Here is a 17,402-nt window from a genome sequence, read left to right as displayed (position 1 = left end):
AGAGAGAGAGAGAGAATTATTATTATTATTATTATTATTATTATTATTATTATTTATTTATTTATTTATTTTCAGTGATTATGACACAGCATCTGAATCTGAGGTGGAGGGTGGCACTGTGGCACACAGGAATGGCATCCCCAAGAGTAAAGAAGGTGAGACACACACACACACACACACACACACACACACACAGTCTTGACCTCACACGGGCAGGACGTGTGACCTTTGGCGCTCTTGGGCAGCCTGGGCCAGCTTGTTGGCCTTCCCTGCCCCCCAGTGATAGTGACCTGAGTTTTTTCTGTTTTCAACTTTTAGCTTTTAGTTTTAGGCTCGCCCTGGTGGGATTGTTGTACTTGTGAACACATTTAACGAGTGCGTGTTGACACATAAAGAATAATGTGTGCTTCAGTGCAAACGTACGCACGCAACTACCTCCTGCGTCGTAGGTGAGGATCAGGTTACCCGCCGCCCAACGTGATACACTGCCTTAACACCTTCTAACTATTTCGGAACCGAGGGTCGAGGGGAGGGAAACACATGCGTCCCATCAAGGTAGTGACCTCCAGTGCCAGAGAAGACCGCAGTGTGGAGAAGGAGGAATACAAGCACATTGAAGTGCCGCGTGTGTCTTCCCTCCCTCTTATTTAATGCGACGTCTCTGGCCAACAAGATGGACGAGTTGATTGTGACGGTGAGTTCTACTTGTGCGGACATTGTGGTGGTTACTGAGACGTGGCAGAGTGACCGTTTTCTGCCGCTCTGCCCCCAGCCCCTCACACCTCCCTGTCGATATTCCTACCGGTGTGGAGGCCCTGTGGGTGAGAGTCACGCCCCCCCTGCCATCACAGCAACACGGCCTCCATCATCATGTGCGTCGTGTACCACCCCCCCACCCCCCAAGAGCCACAACAGCACACCACCACAGAAGCCTTCCACTGCTACTTCCCAGCCAAGAGCGTCACAACGCACCCGTGTGATGCTCCCTGGATGACGCCCCGCATTAAAAGACTCATGCGTCAGCGGACCTGGGCGTTCCACTCCTGCTCGGTCCTATACAGGAAACTAAGAAACAGAGTGATCAGGGAGATTAAGGCTGCAAAGGCAAGCTATTACCCTGACAAGATACACCACCTCAAGCTGACCAACAACAGACAGTGGTACGCTAAGATCAAAGCTTTGTGTGGCCTACAAAAGCACACTTCATCTCTTCCTTGCACTTCACACCTTCCTGCCAATCTCGCGGCTCAGGAGATGAACGATCACTTTGCTGCTATCTGTCAAACCTTTCCTCCCCTCCACACCACTCCGCTGTGTGTGTGTGTGTGTGTATTATTACACACACACACACACACACACACACATAAAAGAACACAGGATTTTAAAATGAAATGACAAAACTACTATTATTATTATTATTAGTAGTAGTAGTAGTAGTAGTAGTAGTAGTAGTAGTAGTTGTAGTAGTATTGTCACTACTACTACTACTACTACTACTACTACTACTACTACTACTACTACTACTACTACTACTACTACTACTACTACTACTTCCAGAACGCGAAGATGACACATCCCATCTATACAACTTCAACTTTGTTCGCCGCAAACGACAATGGTTGAAGGACATCCTCATCTCCTCCTCCTCTTCTTCCTCCTCCTCCTCCTCGGACTCGGAGGAGGAGGAGGAGGAGGGGCGGGAGGAGGAGGAGGAGGAGGGGCGGAGGCTCACATCGTCTGATCTGGAGGAGATGCTGAAGGAACATCGCTTGAGAAAACATCACCAGTCACATTTTTATCAGAGTGAAGAGGTGAGAGAGAGAGAGAGAGAGAGAGAGAGAGAGAGAGAGAGAGAGAGAGAGAGAGAGAGAGAGAGAGAGAGAGAGAGAGAAATCATTTTGTATGTAGGGAAAGGAGAAATAAGAGAAAGCTGATAGAGAGAGCGAGAGAGAGAGAGAGAGAGAGAGAGAGAGAGAGAGACTAAAGAAACCCATTCCTAACCCCATTCACCATTCATAACTCCCCATCACTCCATTCCTAACCATTCCTAATCACTTACCTCTTCCATTCCTTGCATATCCCTCCCAATTTCCCCATTCCTAAGTGCCTATCCCCCCATTCCCACCCATTCCCCACCCATTCCTTACCCATTCCTAATTTCTCTCCCCCCCTACAGAATCGCGGTTACCTTTACTACAGCGCGGGTCTCCTCTCTCGGGTTGACAAGTACCCCGACCATCAAAGGTTCATGGCAGGAACGAGAAGGAAGAAGAACAAGGAGAAGAGAGAGAAGGAGAGGCTCAGGAAGGTGAAAAAGGAAGAGGAGGAGGAGGAGGTGGAGCCGGAGGTAATTGCTGGTGGTGGTGGTGGTGTGTGTGTGTGTGTGTGTGTGTGTGAAAATGGAAGTAGGAAAAGTGGATGATTTTTTTTGTTTTTTTGTTTTTTTCTTTCTTCCTCTACTTTGCTTCTTCTTTCTCTCCTTTTATTCTTATCTATTTCCCTTTCTTCTCTCTCTCTCTCTCTCTCTCTCTCTCTCTCTCTCTCTCTCTCTCTCTCTCTCTCTCTCTCTCTCTCTCTCTCTCTCTCTCTCTCTCTCTCTCTCTCTCTCTCTCTCTCTCCATCTTTTCCTTACTTTATCTATCTAACCTTCCTTCAACACACACACACACACACACACACACACACTAACCTAACCTAACTTAACCTAACCTGACCTGACCTGACCTAACCTTTTCCCCCACAGAGTCCAGCAGCACAAAATGAGGACAGCCTCCATAGCTTCCCAGACGACGCCTCAGATGACCTCACAGCGCCAGTCAAGGGCAGCAGAGGTCGCGGGGTCAGGAGAGATAGAAAGCACAAGAAACTGGATGCTCAAGTTTGTACTTTTTTGTCTGTTTTTTATATTTTTTTGAGTTGAAGTCATAGGAAGGTGTGTGTGTGTGTGTGTGTGTGTGTGTGTGTGTGTGTGTGTGTGTGTGTGTGTGTTATCTTGTTTTTATTTACTTGTTTATTTGTTTATATTATTGTTTGTGTTGATTAATTAATTTATATCTTCCTTCTCTCCTTCCTTCCTTCCCTCCCTCCCTCCCTCCCTCCCTCCCTTGTCCTCATCACCGTAACACCACCACCACATCCCCTCCTCCTCCTCCTCCTCCTCCTCCTCCTCCTCCTCCTCCTCCTCCAGGCCCTCACCATGCGCAGACACAAGCTGTGGGTGGTGATGGCAAAGAAAGAGGTTAGCCGGTGTCAGAAGTCCAAATTGTCATTTCGCAAGGAAGTTTCTCCAAAACTGCAAGCGTATGGCCACTGGTTGTATGCGGGTGTGTCGCCAGAAGGCCCTGCAGGTGTGTAGTGTTGTAGGAGTTGTTGTTGTTGTTGTTGTTGTTGTTGTTGTTGTTGTTGTTGTTGTTGTTGTTTTGTGTATTTTAATTGTACTGATATCTGTTTTTTTTTTCTCTTCCTCTTCTTCGTCTTCCTCTTCCTCTTCCTGGTTCTCCTCTTCATCCTTACTCTCCTCTTCCTATTCTTCATCATTCTTGTTGTCATCCTTCTCTCTCTCCTTCTCCTCTTCTTTATTCTCATCCATATTCTCCTCCTCCTCCTCCTACATCCATCCACCCACCCATCTAACCTTGCTACCTCCTCCTCCTCCTCCTCCTCCTCCTCCTCCTCCTCCTCCTCCTCCTCCTCCTCCTCCTCCTCCACAGAGCCAGAAGACAGTGAAGGACAAAGTGTGGCTTCTCAAGAGGCTTACAAGAACGATGCAAGCGGAATGGAAGAAATTTGACCGGATCTTGAAGGAGCAAAACAGAAGGGCGGAAAAGGAAGCGGAGGAACAGCGGAAGATGGACAAGGAGATACTGGAGGTGAGTGGATTGGGGGGTGGATGGGATTGGTGGATGGGCAGGGTTAGGTCTTGTTTAATTAATTTGTTTATTTATTTATTTTTGTTTTTGGTGTTTTGTTTTGTTGCTGTTGGTTTCTCTCTCTCTCTCTCTCTCTCTCTCTCTCTCTCTCTCTCTCTCTCTCTCTCTCTCTCTCTCTCTCTCTCTCTCTCTCTCTCTCTCTCTCTCTCTCTCTCTCTCTCTCACACATTAGCGTAAAAACTTTTTCACCACCCTGTACCACCCTTAAGTAATCCTCTCCCTCGCTCTCTCTCTTTCACATTAGCGTAAAAACTTTTTTCACCACCCTGTACCACCCTTAAGTAATCCTCTCCCTCTCACTCTCTCTCTCTCTCTCCATTTTAGGCCAAGCGGCAGCAACGTAAAGTCAACTTCCTGATTACTCTGCCTGAACTTTACGCACACTTCATGAAGAACAAGATGGGGTCGGCCTCGCTTGACGACGAGGACACGAGCACAATTCTGAAGCAATTAGAAGATGATACCTCCCTCCCTGCATCGGCTTCCTTCTCGGCTGATGACTACGACTGGTGGGTTACGTTAGGTGGGGGGTGTTTTTGGTTAGGTTAGGTGATGTTGGAGTGGTGTTGCAATGGTTTTGGTTAGGTTATGTGGTGTTGGAGTGGTGGTGAAGTGTTTTTGGTTATGTTAGGTTAGGTTGGGTGGTGTTGGAGTGGTGTTGAAGTGTTTTTGGTTAGGTTAGGTTAGATTAGGTGGTGTTGGAGTGGTGTTGAAGTGTTTTAGTGTGTTTTTGTTTGCTTAGGTTACGTTTTTCAGTGTTTTGTTGTTTTATTTTGGGGGAGTCTTAAAAAATACCTTGCTCTCTCACCACAATTATTTTCCAAGGCCACAGAGATGATTAGCCAGGTTCTCATGAGTGTTTCTCCTGTTAGTAATGTAGATATTTTGTTAATCTGTCACTAGAACTGTAAAAACACCCTGCAAAACCCATGTCACTTCAACTAAAGCCTTTGGAATGTAGTGAAGTTAAAACCAAAAGCATTTCAGAAAATTATCCTCTAACTCACACTCCCTCTCTCTTTTACAGTGAAGCCATGAAGGTCCAAGCTTTAAAAACAGCACAGGAAGCTTATTCACTGCAGCAGGCCAAGCTTAACCTGTTCTCCGGGTCCCAGGGGAAGGGTGGCGGAGGGCTGGGTGGTGGTGGTGGCGGTGGCGGTAGTGGCAGTGTGAGAGAGGCTAAGGAACATCCCCAGCCAAGATGTTTTAATGGTGTTCTCAAGAGTTACCAGCTAAATGGAATGAACTGGCTTGCTAATCTTTACTATTTTGTGAGTTTGTGTGTGTGTGTGTGTATGTGTGTGTGTGTGTGTTTGTCTTGCTATCTGTCTGTTTGTGTGTGCTATCTTGTGTGTGTGTGTGTGTGTGTGTGTGTGTTTTTGTGTATATATGTGTGTTTTGTGAGTGTGTGTGTGCGAGTGTGTATATGTGAGTGTTTGGTCTAGCTGTCTTCCAGTTTGTGTGTGTGTGTGTGTGTGTGTTGTGTGTGTGTGTGTGTGTGTGTGTGTGTGTGTGTGTGTGTGTGTGTGTGTGTGTTGTGTGACGTTCTGGGTTGGCGTCAGTGGCTGGTGTTTCCGCAGGGCAATCAACGGCATCCTGGCAGACGAGATGGGGCTGGGCAAGACGGTGCAATCCATCGCATTCCTGGCCCACATCTGTGAGCAGTACGGTAAGATTGAGATGTTCATTAGGCACCAAATAATACAGTTTTTCATGTATTTTTTTTCCTCCTTATTTATTTATTCTTCTGTCTCCTTATAATACAGTTTGATGCATTTTTCCTCCTTACTGTTTGTTCGTCTCTCTGTACAGGAAGCTGGCAGTCCCACATGGGGCGGCCCTAGACAAGACACACACACACACACACACACACACACACACACACACACACACACACACACACACACACACACACACACACACACACACACACACACACACACTCTTAGCCCCATCCCTGCTACACTACAATAAATAAATAATAAACAGTTAAAAGGTTAAGAAATTTTTATACACAAGGTATATATATATATTAGCATCCAAGGGTTAACGAGCTTTCACCACTTTGCAGACACCTGGGGGCCCTTCCTAATCATCACACCTGCCTCCACCTTGCATAATTGGACAGGCGAGATTGCAAGATTTGTCCCAGAGTTCAAGGTAATGTGGACAGGTGTCAGTTTTTGGTATGCTGAGATTTGTGGGTAAATTGAGGAAATGTTTAAAGTTGTAGGTGTTTGTTTGTTTGTTTGTTTGTTAGTTTGATGTGTGACAGAGAGAGAGAGAGAGCGAGATTCACATTGTTTTCCCTCTTTCCTTCCCTGCCTTTGCATCTCCAAGCCTCTCACTCACTCTCACCTCTCACCTCTCACTCTCTCCCTCTCCCAGGTGGTGCCATATTGGGGGAATCCAGAAGAGAGGAAGAACCTTAGAAAATTCTTTGACGGCAAGAATCTGGGATCGAAGGAAGCCAGTTTTCATATTGTGGTCACCAGCTACCAGATCGTCATTCAAGATTTCAAGTTTCTCAATAGACTCAAGTGGAATTATATGGTTCTGGACGAGGCTCAAGCTATCAAGAGTATTAACAGGTATGTGGGTGTGGATTGGGTGAGGAAAGGTTGTGTGTGTGGGTGTGTGTGTGTGTGTGTGTGGGGGTTGGGTGTGTTTGTGCGTGTGTGTGTGGGGTGAGATGAGGTGATGTTTAGTAAAATGACAATGATAATGATTTTCCTGCCCTCAAACCACAGGAAAGTTGCAGTTTAGTAAATAATGACAACAATAATGATTTTCCTCCTCGCAAATCACTGAAAATTGCAATATTTATTAAAATAATGACTGACAGTGATAATGATCAAGACAATAAAAATGATTCTCCTTTTCTCAAACCACAGAAAATTGTGACATTTAATAAAATAATGACAACTTCAATGATTTTCCTCCACCATTCTACCCACACAGCCAGAGGTGGAAGCTGCTCCTGGGTTTCAGCTGTCGCAACCGCCTGCTGCTGTCGGGCACCCCCATCCAGAACAGCATGGCGGAGCTGTGGGCACTGCTTCACTTTCATCATGCCCACCCTGTTCGACTCCCACCTGTGGTTCAATGAGTGGTTCAGCAAGGACATCGAGGGACACGTGGAGAACAAGACACATGTGGACGAGAGTGAGTGGAGTGGATGTGTGTTTGGTGGGCTTTTTGAATGTGTGGATGAATGGAGAGGGATTAGAGTGAGTGGAGTGGAGTGGATGTGTGTTTGGTGGGCTTTTTTGAATGTGGTGGATGAATGGAGAGGGATTAGAGTGAGTGGAGGGATGGATGCATGGTTACTGGTGGGTTTCTGCATGTGGATGACTGGGCAAGTGGAATAGACAAGATGATTATAAGTGATTTTTTGTTTTGTTTGTGGATTAGAGTGAGTGGAGGAGTGGATGGGTTGAGTTCAGTTGATATGTGGTTATAAATTACTTTCCTTTCTTTTCCCCAACAAAAAAAAAAGCGAAATTAAATTAAGAATCCAATCAATATGGTTCTAATTATCTGTACAGCATTACACTCCATATTTTCTAGATTAAACATGATTTTTCTCACTCCAACACAACACTCGTAATGTTTACACACTCACATTCACACGCTTATATTATATACTCGAGTCGTCTATACTCTCAGATTCACACGCCTTATATTTATCTTTATAGCATCACATAATTATTTAGGTTTATCAGTCATTTTTCATCTTCCTCACTCCCACAGAACATTTGAATCGTCTATACGCTCAGATTCACACGCTTATATTCATTGTTATAGCCACCACATCATATATTTATTTAGGTTTAGCAGTCACTCTTCTTTTCCTCACTCTGGCAGAACACCTGAATCGCCTGCACATGATTTTGAAACCGTTCATGCTGAGGAGGGTGAAAACTGAGGTGGAAAATGAACTGACGGACAAAATTGAGGTGAGTCTGTGTGTGCGTGTGTGTATGAGAGAGAGAGAGAGAGATGAGAGAGAGAGAGAGAGAGAGAGAGAGAGAGAGAGAGAGAGAGGAGAGAGAGAGAGAGAGAGGGAGTTGTTATCTTTCTCTCCTCATCCCTCCCACACATTGGTAATCTAACCTAATGTAACTTAAAGGTAATTTATTAATCTTATCAAATCAAACGTAACCTAACTCATTCTAAATCTGACCTAACCAAACCTAACTAAACTTAACCTAACCTAATGTAATCTTAGCCAAACTGAACATTAACCCAACCTAACCTAACCTACCCCTACCCCCTAACCCTACCCCTACTTTTGCAGATCATGATGTACTGTCCCCTTACGCTCGCGCCAGAAGTTTCTGTACAACGGCCTGAAGAACAAGATTAGCATTGATGAGTTGCTGAGGTCATCGATGGGTCCGTCATCACAGCAGTCATCAGTTACGTCATCGCTCATGAACCTGGTGATGCAGTTCAGGAAAGGTACGTCTGTCTGTCTATTTGTGTGAGTCTATTTGTCAGTATGTTGCCCCCAATGCTCCACTGGCCCAATGCTCCACTCGCTCCACAGGTGTGCAACCACCCTGAGCTGCTGGAGCGTCGGGATGTGAGGTCACCCTACACGATGCGTCCTGAGCCATACCACATCCCCACAAGCTGGTGTTCCGTGGCGCACACCTACTCCACGCTCCCCCCCCTCCAAGTACCACCTCCTCCACACAACCACCTCAAACATCTTCCACCCCCAGTACATCCACTCCTCCCTCTCTGCTCCCAGGGGTAAGTCAGCTGGAGTGGAGAAATTTGTGGTTTTATTTATTTTTATTAGTTTATTTTGTTTTATTTTTTATTTATTTATTTTTTTTGTATTTCTGGTGACAGGTTGAATACTTTTTATGGAGTGTTAGTAGTGGGGTGAATATTTCCGCTTCTTTATTGTGATTCCAGATGCATCAAAATATTTTCATTGTGTTATTCCTTTCCTCTTTCCCTTCAAGTGGTTTTTATTCCTGTATTTGATGAAAGACAAATAATTATGTGTTTTTTCTCTCTCCTTTATCTCCCCCACAAAACAAAAGACCATAGCACATTTTCATTCACGCATTTAATGAATAATGATGAATAATATGTCTTTCTTTCCCCCTCCGTGTGTCTCTCCCCGCAGAAAAGGAGCCAGTGAAGTGTTTCTCATTCCTGCGTTTTGTGGCCTTGAGTCCTCACGAGATGTCACAGGTCATGTTCGGCGGCCTTCTTCCCAGGTGAGACTCAAGCACAGGGGAGGCAGACTGAGGGAGAAATAACTCATAAGTAAAGACCCTCTTATTTTCTTCCCATAAAATAATCTTTTCCACACAGGGTAGCTCAGACATGGCACCACACACACACACACACACACACACCATTCATACTCTCAGCTCATCCTAATACACCTAAGTGGGTCTTTTTTCATGTCTTACATAAAAAAAAAAAAAAAATCACTGAAAACCACATTTTCCATCAACCTATCTTGACACACCTTCCTTCAGACTGATGCTCCTGGTGGCGGCACTGCAGTATGCCAACATCCTGTACCTGCGCCACACCTTCGGGCACCGGGAGGGGCAGGCGGGGTCCTCTAGGGGCAAGGGACGAGCCGAGAAGGACCTGCTCCTGATACCCTTCATTTCCACCCTTAACCGCTCTGCCATTGCGACGAGTGAAGTCCTGCAGGAGCTGGTGTTTACGTCACACACCTCGTCAGTCTATACCTTCACCGATCATGTCCTCCATCACATCCCTGAGACCTTGAACCATCGTATTATGAGGTGAGTGGGTGGTGGGGTGTGTGGTGATGGCAGGGGGTGTGTGTGGTGGTACAGTGTTCTGCAGTATGTGGGAGGCTTGTCCTGTCTTCTTTTAATGGTGTGTGTGGTGTGTGGTGGTGGTAGTGTGTGTGTGTGGTGATGTTAGTGTGTTTGCATGTGTGTACGTCTTGTCCTGGTAACGTAACAGGCTGTAGTTTAAGTTATTTGGGGTTTTCAAGACTGTTATTCGTGTTTCTTGTGATAATATGAATAGTGGTAACTGTTTGAGAGGCTGCAGTGGAAGCTGTTCAGGTTCTCAGAAGTCTGTTTGTGATTATTTAGTGTCACAGGGAGTAGAGGAAGTTATTTGGGTTCTCAAGACGGTTTCTTTGCTTCCAGTGACAGTTCAGAAGGCAAGGGATAGTTTAAGTCAGTAACAGGGTCCAGTCAAAGTGGTTAAGTTTTTCAAGGGTGTTTTTTGTGATTGCAGTGATAGTTTAAGGACTCAAGCATCAAGAATGACTGAAAGAAACATTGGGAGGGACAGAGAAAGAGAGAAACAAACAAAAATAACAACAACAAACAAAAATAACAATAACATTCTCCCACAGATCAAGGGTAGCAAACAAACCAAACATTGAAGTCCTCTCAGAAACACAGCATGACCCGGACTCAAACCCTGACCCCTCTGTGACCCGGAATGACCAGCTGACCTCCCCTACCCTCCCCCATGACCCGAGGCAGTCCCCAAGAGCTTCCAGCAGCACCTCTTCTTCTTCTTCCTCCCCTCAGAAGACAGGCAGTTTAACCCCAAAATCTGGAGGCTCTCAGAGGTCAGGTGGATCAAAGTCGCATAGAAAATCTGGTTCTTCTTCTAAGCACGGGTCAAGACGGAGTGGAGACAAGGTGAGAGGGAGAGGGAGAGTGTGAGAGGGGTGATGGAGGGAAGGGAGATGGAATGGGTGTCAGTTTTTCATGGTAATGGTGATGTGTGTGTGTGTGTGTGTGTGTGTGTGTGTGTGTGTGTGATGATTGAATAAAAAATGGAACTTGTTATTTTGACACCACAGAAAAATGAGGGTGTTTGATAAGATAATGATAATGATAATGATAATTTTAATGATTTTCCTCACCTCAAGTCACAGATAAAGTCGCATCGTTTAAGAAAATGATGATAATAATGATCGTGATAATTGTAGTGACTTTCGTCCCCTCAAGTCACAGATAAAGTTGCATCGTTTAATAAAATAATGACAATAATAATGATAAACAACAATAAACAATGATTTTCCTCTTCCCAAATTAAAAAAAAAAAAATAGGACGTTTGATAAAATAACAACAATAACAACAACAACAATAATAATAATAATAATAATAATAATAATAATAATAATAATGATAATAACGATAATAATTTTCCTCCCCCTAAACTGTAACGCTCCTTTTTATTATTTCTGTGTTTCTTTGAGTCTCCCCAATAATTGTTTTCTTTTGTAGCTTGCGGTGAAGAGGAGGATAATAGCGGTTATTAAAGGTTTAGTGATTATATGAAAAAGTATATTTATAAGGCGTGTATTCGTGGGAGTGATTTAGAAGTCTTGAAACATTTGTTATAAATAGTCTTTACTTATTTCAACTGTGGTTTTCTCTAATCAGTGGTAATACGAATAATAGGATTACATCATGTTGCGTCAGCCTACCAGTAACTCATAAGGTGTCATTCCCTAGCTTATAAAATATGTTAGTAATTTAGAATTCAATTATTAACTTCAACTAATGTCCAGCCTATATGCTCACCTTGCTAGCCAATTATTCCTGCATTTTTATTTAAACTCACGGTTCAGTAAAATTATTTGTGAAAGAAGAGAGAGAGAGAACTAGCTAAGGTTCCAATAACTTCAGAGGCGTGGGGGTGTTGAGGGAGAGAGCACAGAATGGCGTCTCCCCTCTGGCAACAGGTGGGTCTCGTAGCTCTGAATTATTTGATTTTTCTTTTATTTAGAAGTGAATATTACTGTGTTCATGTTTATTATTCATGTCTCTAGTGAAGATATAGTAACAGTACGTGTTGACAGAATGGCGTCTCTCTCCCTTCCCTCTGGCAACAGATAAAATAGCCGGTGTTGGTCCCACGTGGAGACAGGCCACAGTCTTGGGAAAGTGTTAGCCATGTAATGTTTCTTTAGTCAAATATAGTCTACTGTGAATGTGTTGTGGGCAATATTATTGCCGTAGAGAAGTGATGGATGAAGGCTGTGACGCTATTTAGGGATATAACGGTGCCCAGAATCAATGGTACTCTTGAGGAGTTATAAAAGTAATTATTTTATTGTGTATTCGTAGTGTTAAGTAACGGAGTATAAGTGTATATGCCATACCAGAATTTCAAATGCCTTTTTTTTTTTTTTTTTTCTAGATTAACCACTCGATAAAGTGTCATAGTGGGTCAGTCAACCCAAAGAATCCCATCAGTATTATTCATTTAATTATTTTTTTTGCTATTTTTATATTTTTCGTTCCTCCTAATAAAGCCACACTGTAGGTACTGTGTGATAATTAACCTCTCCCTACCCTCTGGCCATGACGATGAAGGCGAGAACCATTACCAATCAAAAATGTTTTCTTTTTTTCTATTGTGTGTGCGTGCTTCACCTCTTCTCTCTTCCTCTTTTTTTTTTTCTTCTTCACCGTGAAGATCTTTGCCTCGTCTCATTAGAGCTCTGATCGGACCGGTGAGGAGGAGGGAGGGGGTACCGGGAGGGGGGTGGCGTTACAAAACCACAAAAAATTACAAACTTTAATAAAATAAAAAAAAATTAATAATTTTCCTCATCCTTTGCCCATAGAAGGAGTCAGCGCTGCATGATGGGGAGGAGGGGAGGGGGTGGGGGAGGACGTACCCCTCTTACCTGAGATCCCCCATGTGGTGCGGCCCCCCATGGTGCTCACCTGTCGCCCCACTGCCTTACCTGCCTTCCTGCTGCACACCTGCCCCAGGGTAAGGAAGATACACCCTTGAAATCCTATGTAATCTATGTAATTCTATGTAATTTTATTGAAATGCCTCAGTTCTGTATAATCTCATTGAAATCCTCTTAATTGTATGTAATCTCATTGAAATACTTTGTAATTCCATTTAATCTCATTGAAAACTCTTTAAATGAGTGAAATCCCCTTTAGATCAATGAAATCCCCTTTAGATCAATGAAATCCACTATAGATCAATGAAATCCCTTTTAGATCAATGTAATCCCCCTTTAGATCAATGAAATCCCCTTTAGATCAATGAAATCCACTATAGATCAATGAAATCCCCTTTAGATCAATGAAATCCCCTTTAGATCAATGAAATCCCCTTTAGATCAATGAAATCCCTTTTAGATCAATGAAATCCCCTTTAGATCAATGTAATCCCCCTTTAGATCAATGAAATCCCTTTTAGATCAATGTAATCCCCCTTTAGATCAATGAAATCCCCTTTAGATCAATGAAATCCACTATAGATCAATGAAATCCCCTTTAGATCAATGAAATCCCCTTTAGATCAATGAAATCCCCCTTTAGATCAATGAAATCCCTTTTAGATCAATGAAATCCCCTTTAGATCAATGTAATCCCCCTTTAGATCAATGAAATCCCTTTTAGATCAATGAAATCCCCTTTAGATCAATGAAATCCCCTTTAGAACAATGAAATTCCCTTTAGAACAAGTTAATCCTGTTAATTCCCTGTAATCCCAGGCGCAGTGCTTGGAGAAGGAGCTGATTTGCCACGACCGCACTGCCGCGTGGTGGAGGATGCGGCAGAAACACTTTGATGAGCCGCTGGCCCGAACCTACATCCTGCATGGCTCGGAGGAGGTGTGTGTGTGTGTGTGTGTGTGTGTGTGTGTGTGTGTGTGTGTGTGTAATTCCTAATTTAATCATATTTTTAACGTAATTTTTTCCCTTCTCTCATTTCCATCTCATCCACTTCCCTCCAAACATCCACTCGTTCATCCACCCACCTTCCCGTTTTCTATACTGCATACGCTCATCCACCCACTCCACTTGGTCTCTCCATTTCTTCCCTCACAGCTGGAGAAGGAGTGGCAGGAGAGGAGGTGGAGGTTCTGTGGAGTGAGTTGTGGAGGTGGATTGCGTGCCTCGTATCCACGCTTAGGGTGGAGCAACATTCTTATACCTGGTGAGTGAGAGAGAGAGAGAGAGAGAGAGAGAGAGAGAGAGAGAGAGAGAGAGAGAGAGAGAGAGCCATATATAGGTCAGGAATGGGACTTAAAAGACTATTGTATGGGACAGGGTAATGATGGGGGGGTGTCCTGGGCATTGAGGGGGGTCAGGGGAGGTAATGGGGGGGTTGTATAATGAGTGTAATTTGTGTAATGTATTTAATGTGTTATTGTGATTATCTCTGTGGGTGGTGATGGTGGTGGTGGTGGTGATAGTGTGTATGTGTGTATGTGTGTTTAGTAGTACATCCTTTGAGAGAGAGAGAGAGAGAGAGAGAGAGAGAGAGAGAGAGAGAGAGAGAGAGAGAGTGATGATGATAATGGTGATAATGAAAAAGTGTATCTGTACCTCCTTTTTAATAATGATGATGATGGTGGTGATGATGACAGCTTGTCCTCATCACCATCATTTTCATCACTTTCACTCATGTTGGCCTTTCTTCCCCCTCTTCCTCATTATACAGTGCTCGCCATAAACATTGTCGCGGGAGACCACGGTGTCCGTTTCAATGATCAAAACGCGCGCGCTTTCCTTGGCGGGCCTCGGGTGCTTTAAATTCAGTTATCACACATCTGGCACCTCACCCGGGGTGTTGGGCAGCTTGCCAAGGCGGGAAGAAGTGACAGGCGCCTGTCAATCACTCTGATTGGGGGGTGTTTTGTTGCTGTCCTCCCGCGCCACCCCCCCACACTGGCTTGCAGTTACTCTCCTGTTTAGCTGTTGTCCTGCACAATGGTGCGCTACCAGATGTTGTCACGGGATGACATCGTAGCCATCTCATCTCTCCACAAGGCTGGGCACTCCACACGGGCTATCTCTGACCAGACGGGTGTCAGTGTCCGTCAAGTTCAACGATACGTGAGGCGCATGGCTGAAATGGGCGGCAACAAAATACCCGCGAAGAGGAAACCACCAGGAAACACCCGCAAAACTTCCCTACGAACTCTGAGGGTGGTACACCTTGAACTTGAACGCAATCCACGAGTATCAGCCAGAAAAATAAGGGAAGACAACTTTGGATTGCTGAGTAATGTGTCTGTGAGGACATTATCGCGCCGTATCCACGACGACCTCCAGTACCTGAGTTATGCAGCGCGCCCCAAGCCTGTGGTTTCTGTAGCCCAGCAAGAGAAGAGACTTGCATTTTGTGACAGGATGAAGGACTGGACTATCGAGCAGTGGCGTGGCGTGCTGTGGAGCGACGAGTCAAGATTCATAGTGACAGCCAGCAGTCAAGGTCGCGTGTACCGGCGCCCAGGCAGCGATCCCCTTGACCCCCGCTACACTGCTCCTGCCGTCAGGTTCCCTGATTCGTTGATGGTATGGGGATGCTTTTCCTACCATGGGGTGGGGAGCCTCGTGGTGTTACCCAAGAACACCACAATGAATCAGGGGAATTAAATTTAAAGCACCTGATGCCCGCCAAGAAAAGCGCGCGCGTTTTGATCCTTCAAACGGATACCGTTTTCTCCGGCGACAATGTTTATGACGACCACTGTATACTCATTATAATTCATTAGTCTCTTGTTAAACTCCTACTCCTGTTTGGACTTCATTTGTATTCCTTTATATTCCTCAACCTTCTCTCCTCCTCCATAAAACTGTAACTCCTCCTGCTCTTCCTCCTCCACCTCTACAGAACCCGACACCCCCAACCTTCACCCTACCCCCACCCCCTACTCACCACTCTCTCTCTCTCGCAGACAAGCACTCTCTGATCATGGATGCTGGGAAATTGTATGTGCTGGATACTCTTCTCTCTCAACTGAAATCTGGCGGCCACCGTGTGCTTATTTACTCTCAGATGACCAAGATGATTGACTTATTGGAGGTAAGAAGGGGGTAGGGTTGGGGGAATGAGGGGGAGAGGAGGAGAAGATGGGAGGAGGAGGAGGAGGAGGCTAAGATACTGTTGTGAGGAGGTGGGAGATGAAGAAGGATGGGTTATTGGAAGGAGGAAGAGGAAGAGGAGGACTGGGATGGAAGATGGAAGAGCAGGAGGAAGAGGAAGGTGGAAAAAGGAGTAGAGGAAGGGAAGAGGAAAGAGATGGAGGAGGAGGAGGAGGTGGTGGTGGTGGTGACATCCTATCTCTCTCTAACGACTTGCCAGAATGGAGGAATGAAGAGGAGGAGGAGGAGGAGGGAAGAAGGAAGGAAGAAAGAACGAAGGAAGAGTAAGTTATCCTCTCTCTCTCTCTCTCTCTCTCTCTCTCTCTCTCTCTCTCTCTCTCTCTCTCTCTCTCTCTCTCTCTCTCTCTCTCTCTCTCTCTCTCTCTCTCTCTCTCTCTCTCTCTCTCTCATCTTTTGCTATTCAGAAAAAAAAATTACGTATTTTAACAATTGATTCTGTAACACACACACACACACACACACACACACACACACACACACACACACACACACACACACACACACACACACACACACACACACACACACGAGGGATTGGGGGGAAGGGGAGGGGTCTTTTCCACCTTGTATTGTGGTTGGGGGGGAGTGGGGGAGAAGGGAATGGGGAAAGGAAGGGGGGAGTGGGGGAAGTATTGAGGTTACGTAGGTTTGTGACACACACACACACACACACACACACACACACACACACACACACACACACACACACACACACACACACACACACACACAGATCAATACTTTATTTATTATCAATTTCTGACAAACACATCTCTGTATTTCTTGCTTAATTTATTTTTTCATTTATTTGTTCATTAATTTGTGCAGTTAATAATGAGAAAAGTTTATGCATTTATATTCTATCTATCTATCTATCCATCTATCTGTCTATCTTTATCTATCTATCTATCTATCTATCAAATGCCGGTAGTTTAAAAAGAGGCAGCTGGAAAAATTAAGCATTTATTTATTCATCAACATATTTACATCTCATTAAGACCTCTATAATATTTACACTGGTAGGGAGAGAGAGAGAGAGAGAGAGAGAGAGAGAGAGAGAGAGAGAGAGAGAGAGAGAGAGAGAGTACAAGAAAAAAATAGGTTATGTTTATATTGAAAAAAAAAGTAATAGAAAAATGTAATGAAAAATGTAACTTGATCTGGTAAACGGAACTAAATAAATTACTACGCTGTGTGTGTGTGTGTGTGTGTGTGTGTGTGTGTGTGTGTGTGTGTGTGTGTGTGTGTGTGTGTGTGTGTGTGTTTATTGTTATTTATTTTGACAGTGGTGGTGGTGGTGGTATTGTGTAGTGTGTCAGCTATTGAGAAAGTTACGTGTGTGTGTGTGTGTGTGTGTGTGTGTGTGTGTGTGTGTGTGTGTGTGTGTGTGTGTGTGTGTGTGTGTGTGTGTGTTTTATCCCTACCTTGACCTAAATAACTCCCCCCATCCCCAAAAACTCTTTATCTTCATCTCTCTCTCACACTTGCTCACTTTCTCACTTTCTCACTCGCTCACAATTCCTTATATTTGCTCACCTCCTTGATGTTTCGTTTTCTGTGGACTAAA

The 17,402-nt window shown here is 44.4% G+C and overlaps 1 protein-coding gene across 1 annotated transcript in view; it reads left to right on the top strand.

Annotated features, from left to right (window-relative positions):
* LOC135093942 (chromatin-remodeling ATPase INO80-like) overlaps positions 1-17,402 on the top strand; it is a 60,358-nt gene that overhangs the window by 801 nt on the left and 42,155 nt on the right. Inside the window, 27 exon segments of the mRNA XM_063993622.1 lie at positions 76-155; positions 1,558-1,811; positions 2,177-2,347; positions 2,744-2,878; positions 3,188-3,279; positions 3,281-3,347; positions 3,711-3,869; positions 4,254-4,438; positions 4,957-5,208; positions 5,510-5,598; positions 6,001-6,089; positions 6,318-6,520; positions 6,891-6,993; positions 6,995-7,094; positions 7,797-7,888; positions 8,230-8,253; positions 8,255-8,391; positions 8,481-8,690; positions 9,076-9,169; positions 9,437-9,495; positions 9,497-9,715; positions 10,306-10,600; positions 12,542-12,674; positions 12,677-12,693; positions 13,436-13,555; positions 13,772-13,880; positions 15,628-15,755. Coding sequence (XP_063849692.1) covers positions 76-155; positions 1,558-1,811; positions 2,177-2,347; positions 2,744-2,878; positions 3,188-3,279; positions 3,281-3,347; positions 3,711-3,869; positions 4,254-4,438; positions 4,957-5,208; positions 5,510-5,598; positions 6,001-6,089; positions 6,318-6,520; positions 6,891-6,993; positions 6,995-7,094; positions 7,797-7,888; positions 8,230-8,253; positions 8,255-8,391; positions 8,481-8,690; positions 9,076-9,169; positions 9,437-9,495; positions 9,497-9,715; positions 10,306-10,600; positions 12,542-12,674; positions 12,677-12,693; positions 13,436-13,555; positions 13,772-13,880; positions 15,628-15,755 — 3,616 coding nt within the window.

This window comes from Scylla paramamosain, chromosome 44 (assembly GCF_035594125.1).
Source record: "Scylla paramamosain isolate STU-SP2022 chromosome 44, ASM3559412v1, whole genome shotgun sequence".
NCBI lineage: Eukaryota > Metazoa > Arthropoda > Malacostraca > Decapoda > Portunidae > Scylla > Scylla paramamosain.
The sequence above is the reverse complement of the archived record's forward strand: the minus strand, read 5'-3'. Positions and strand labels throughout refer to the sequence as shown.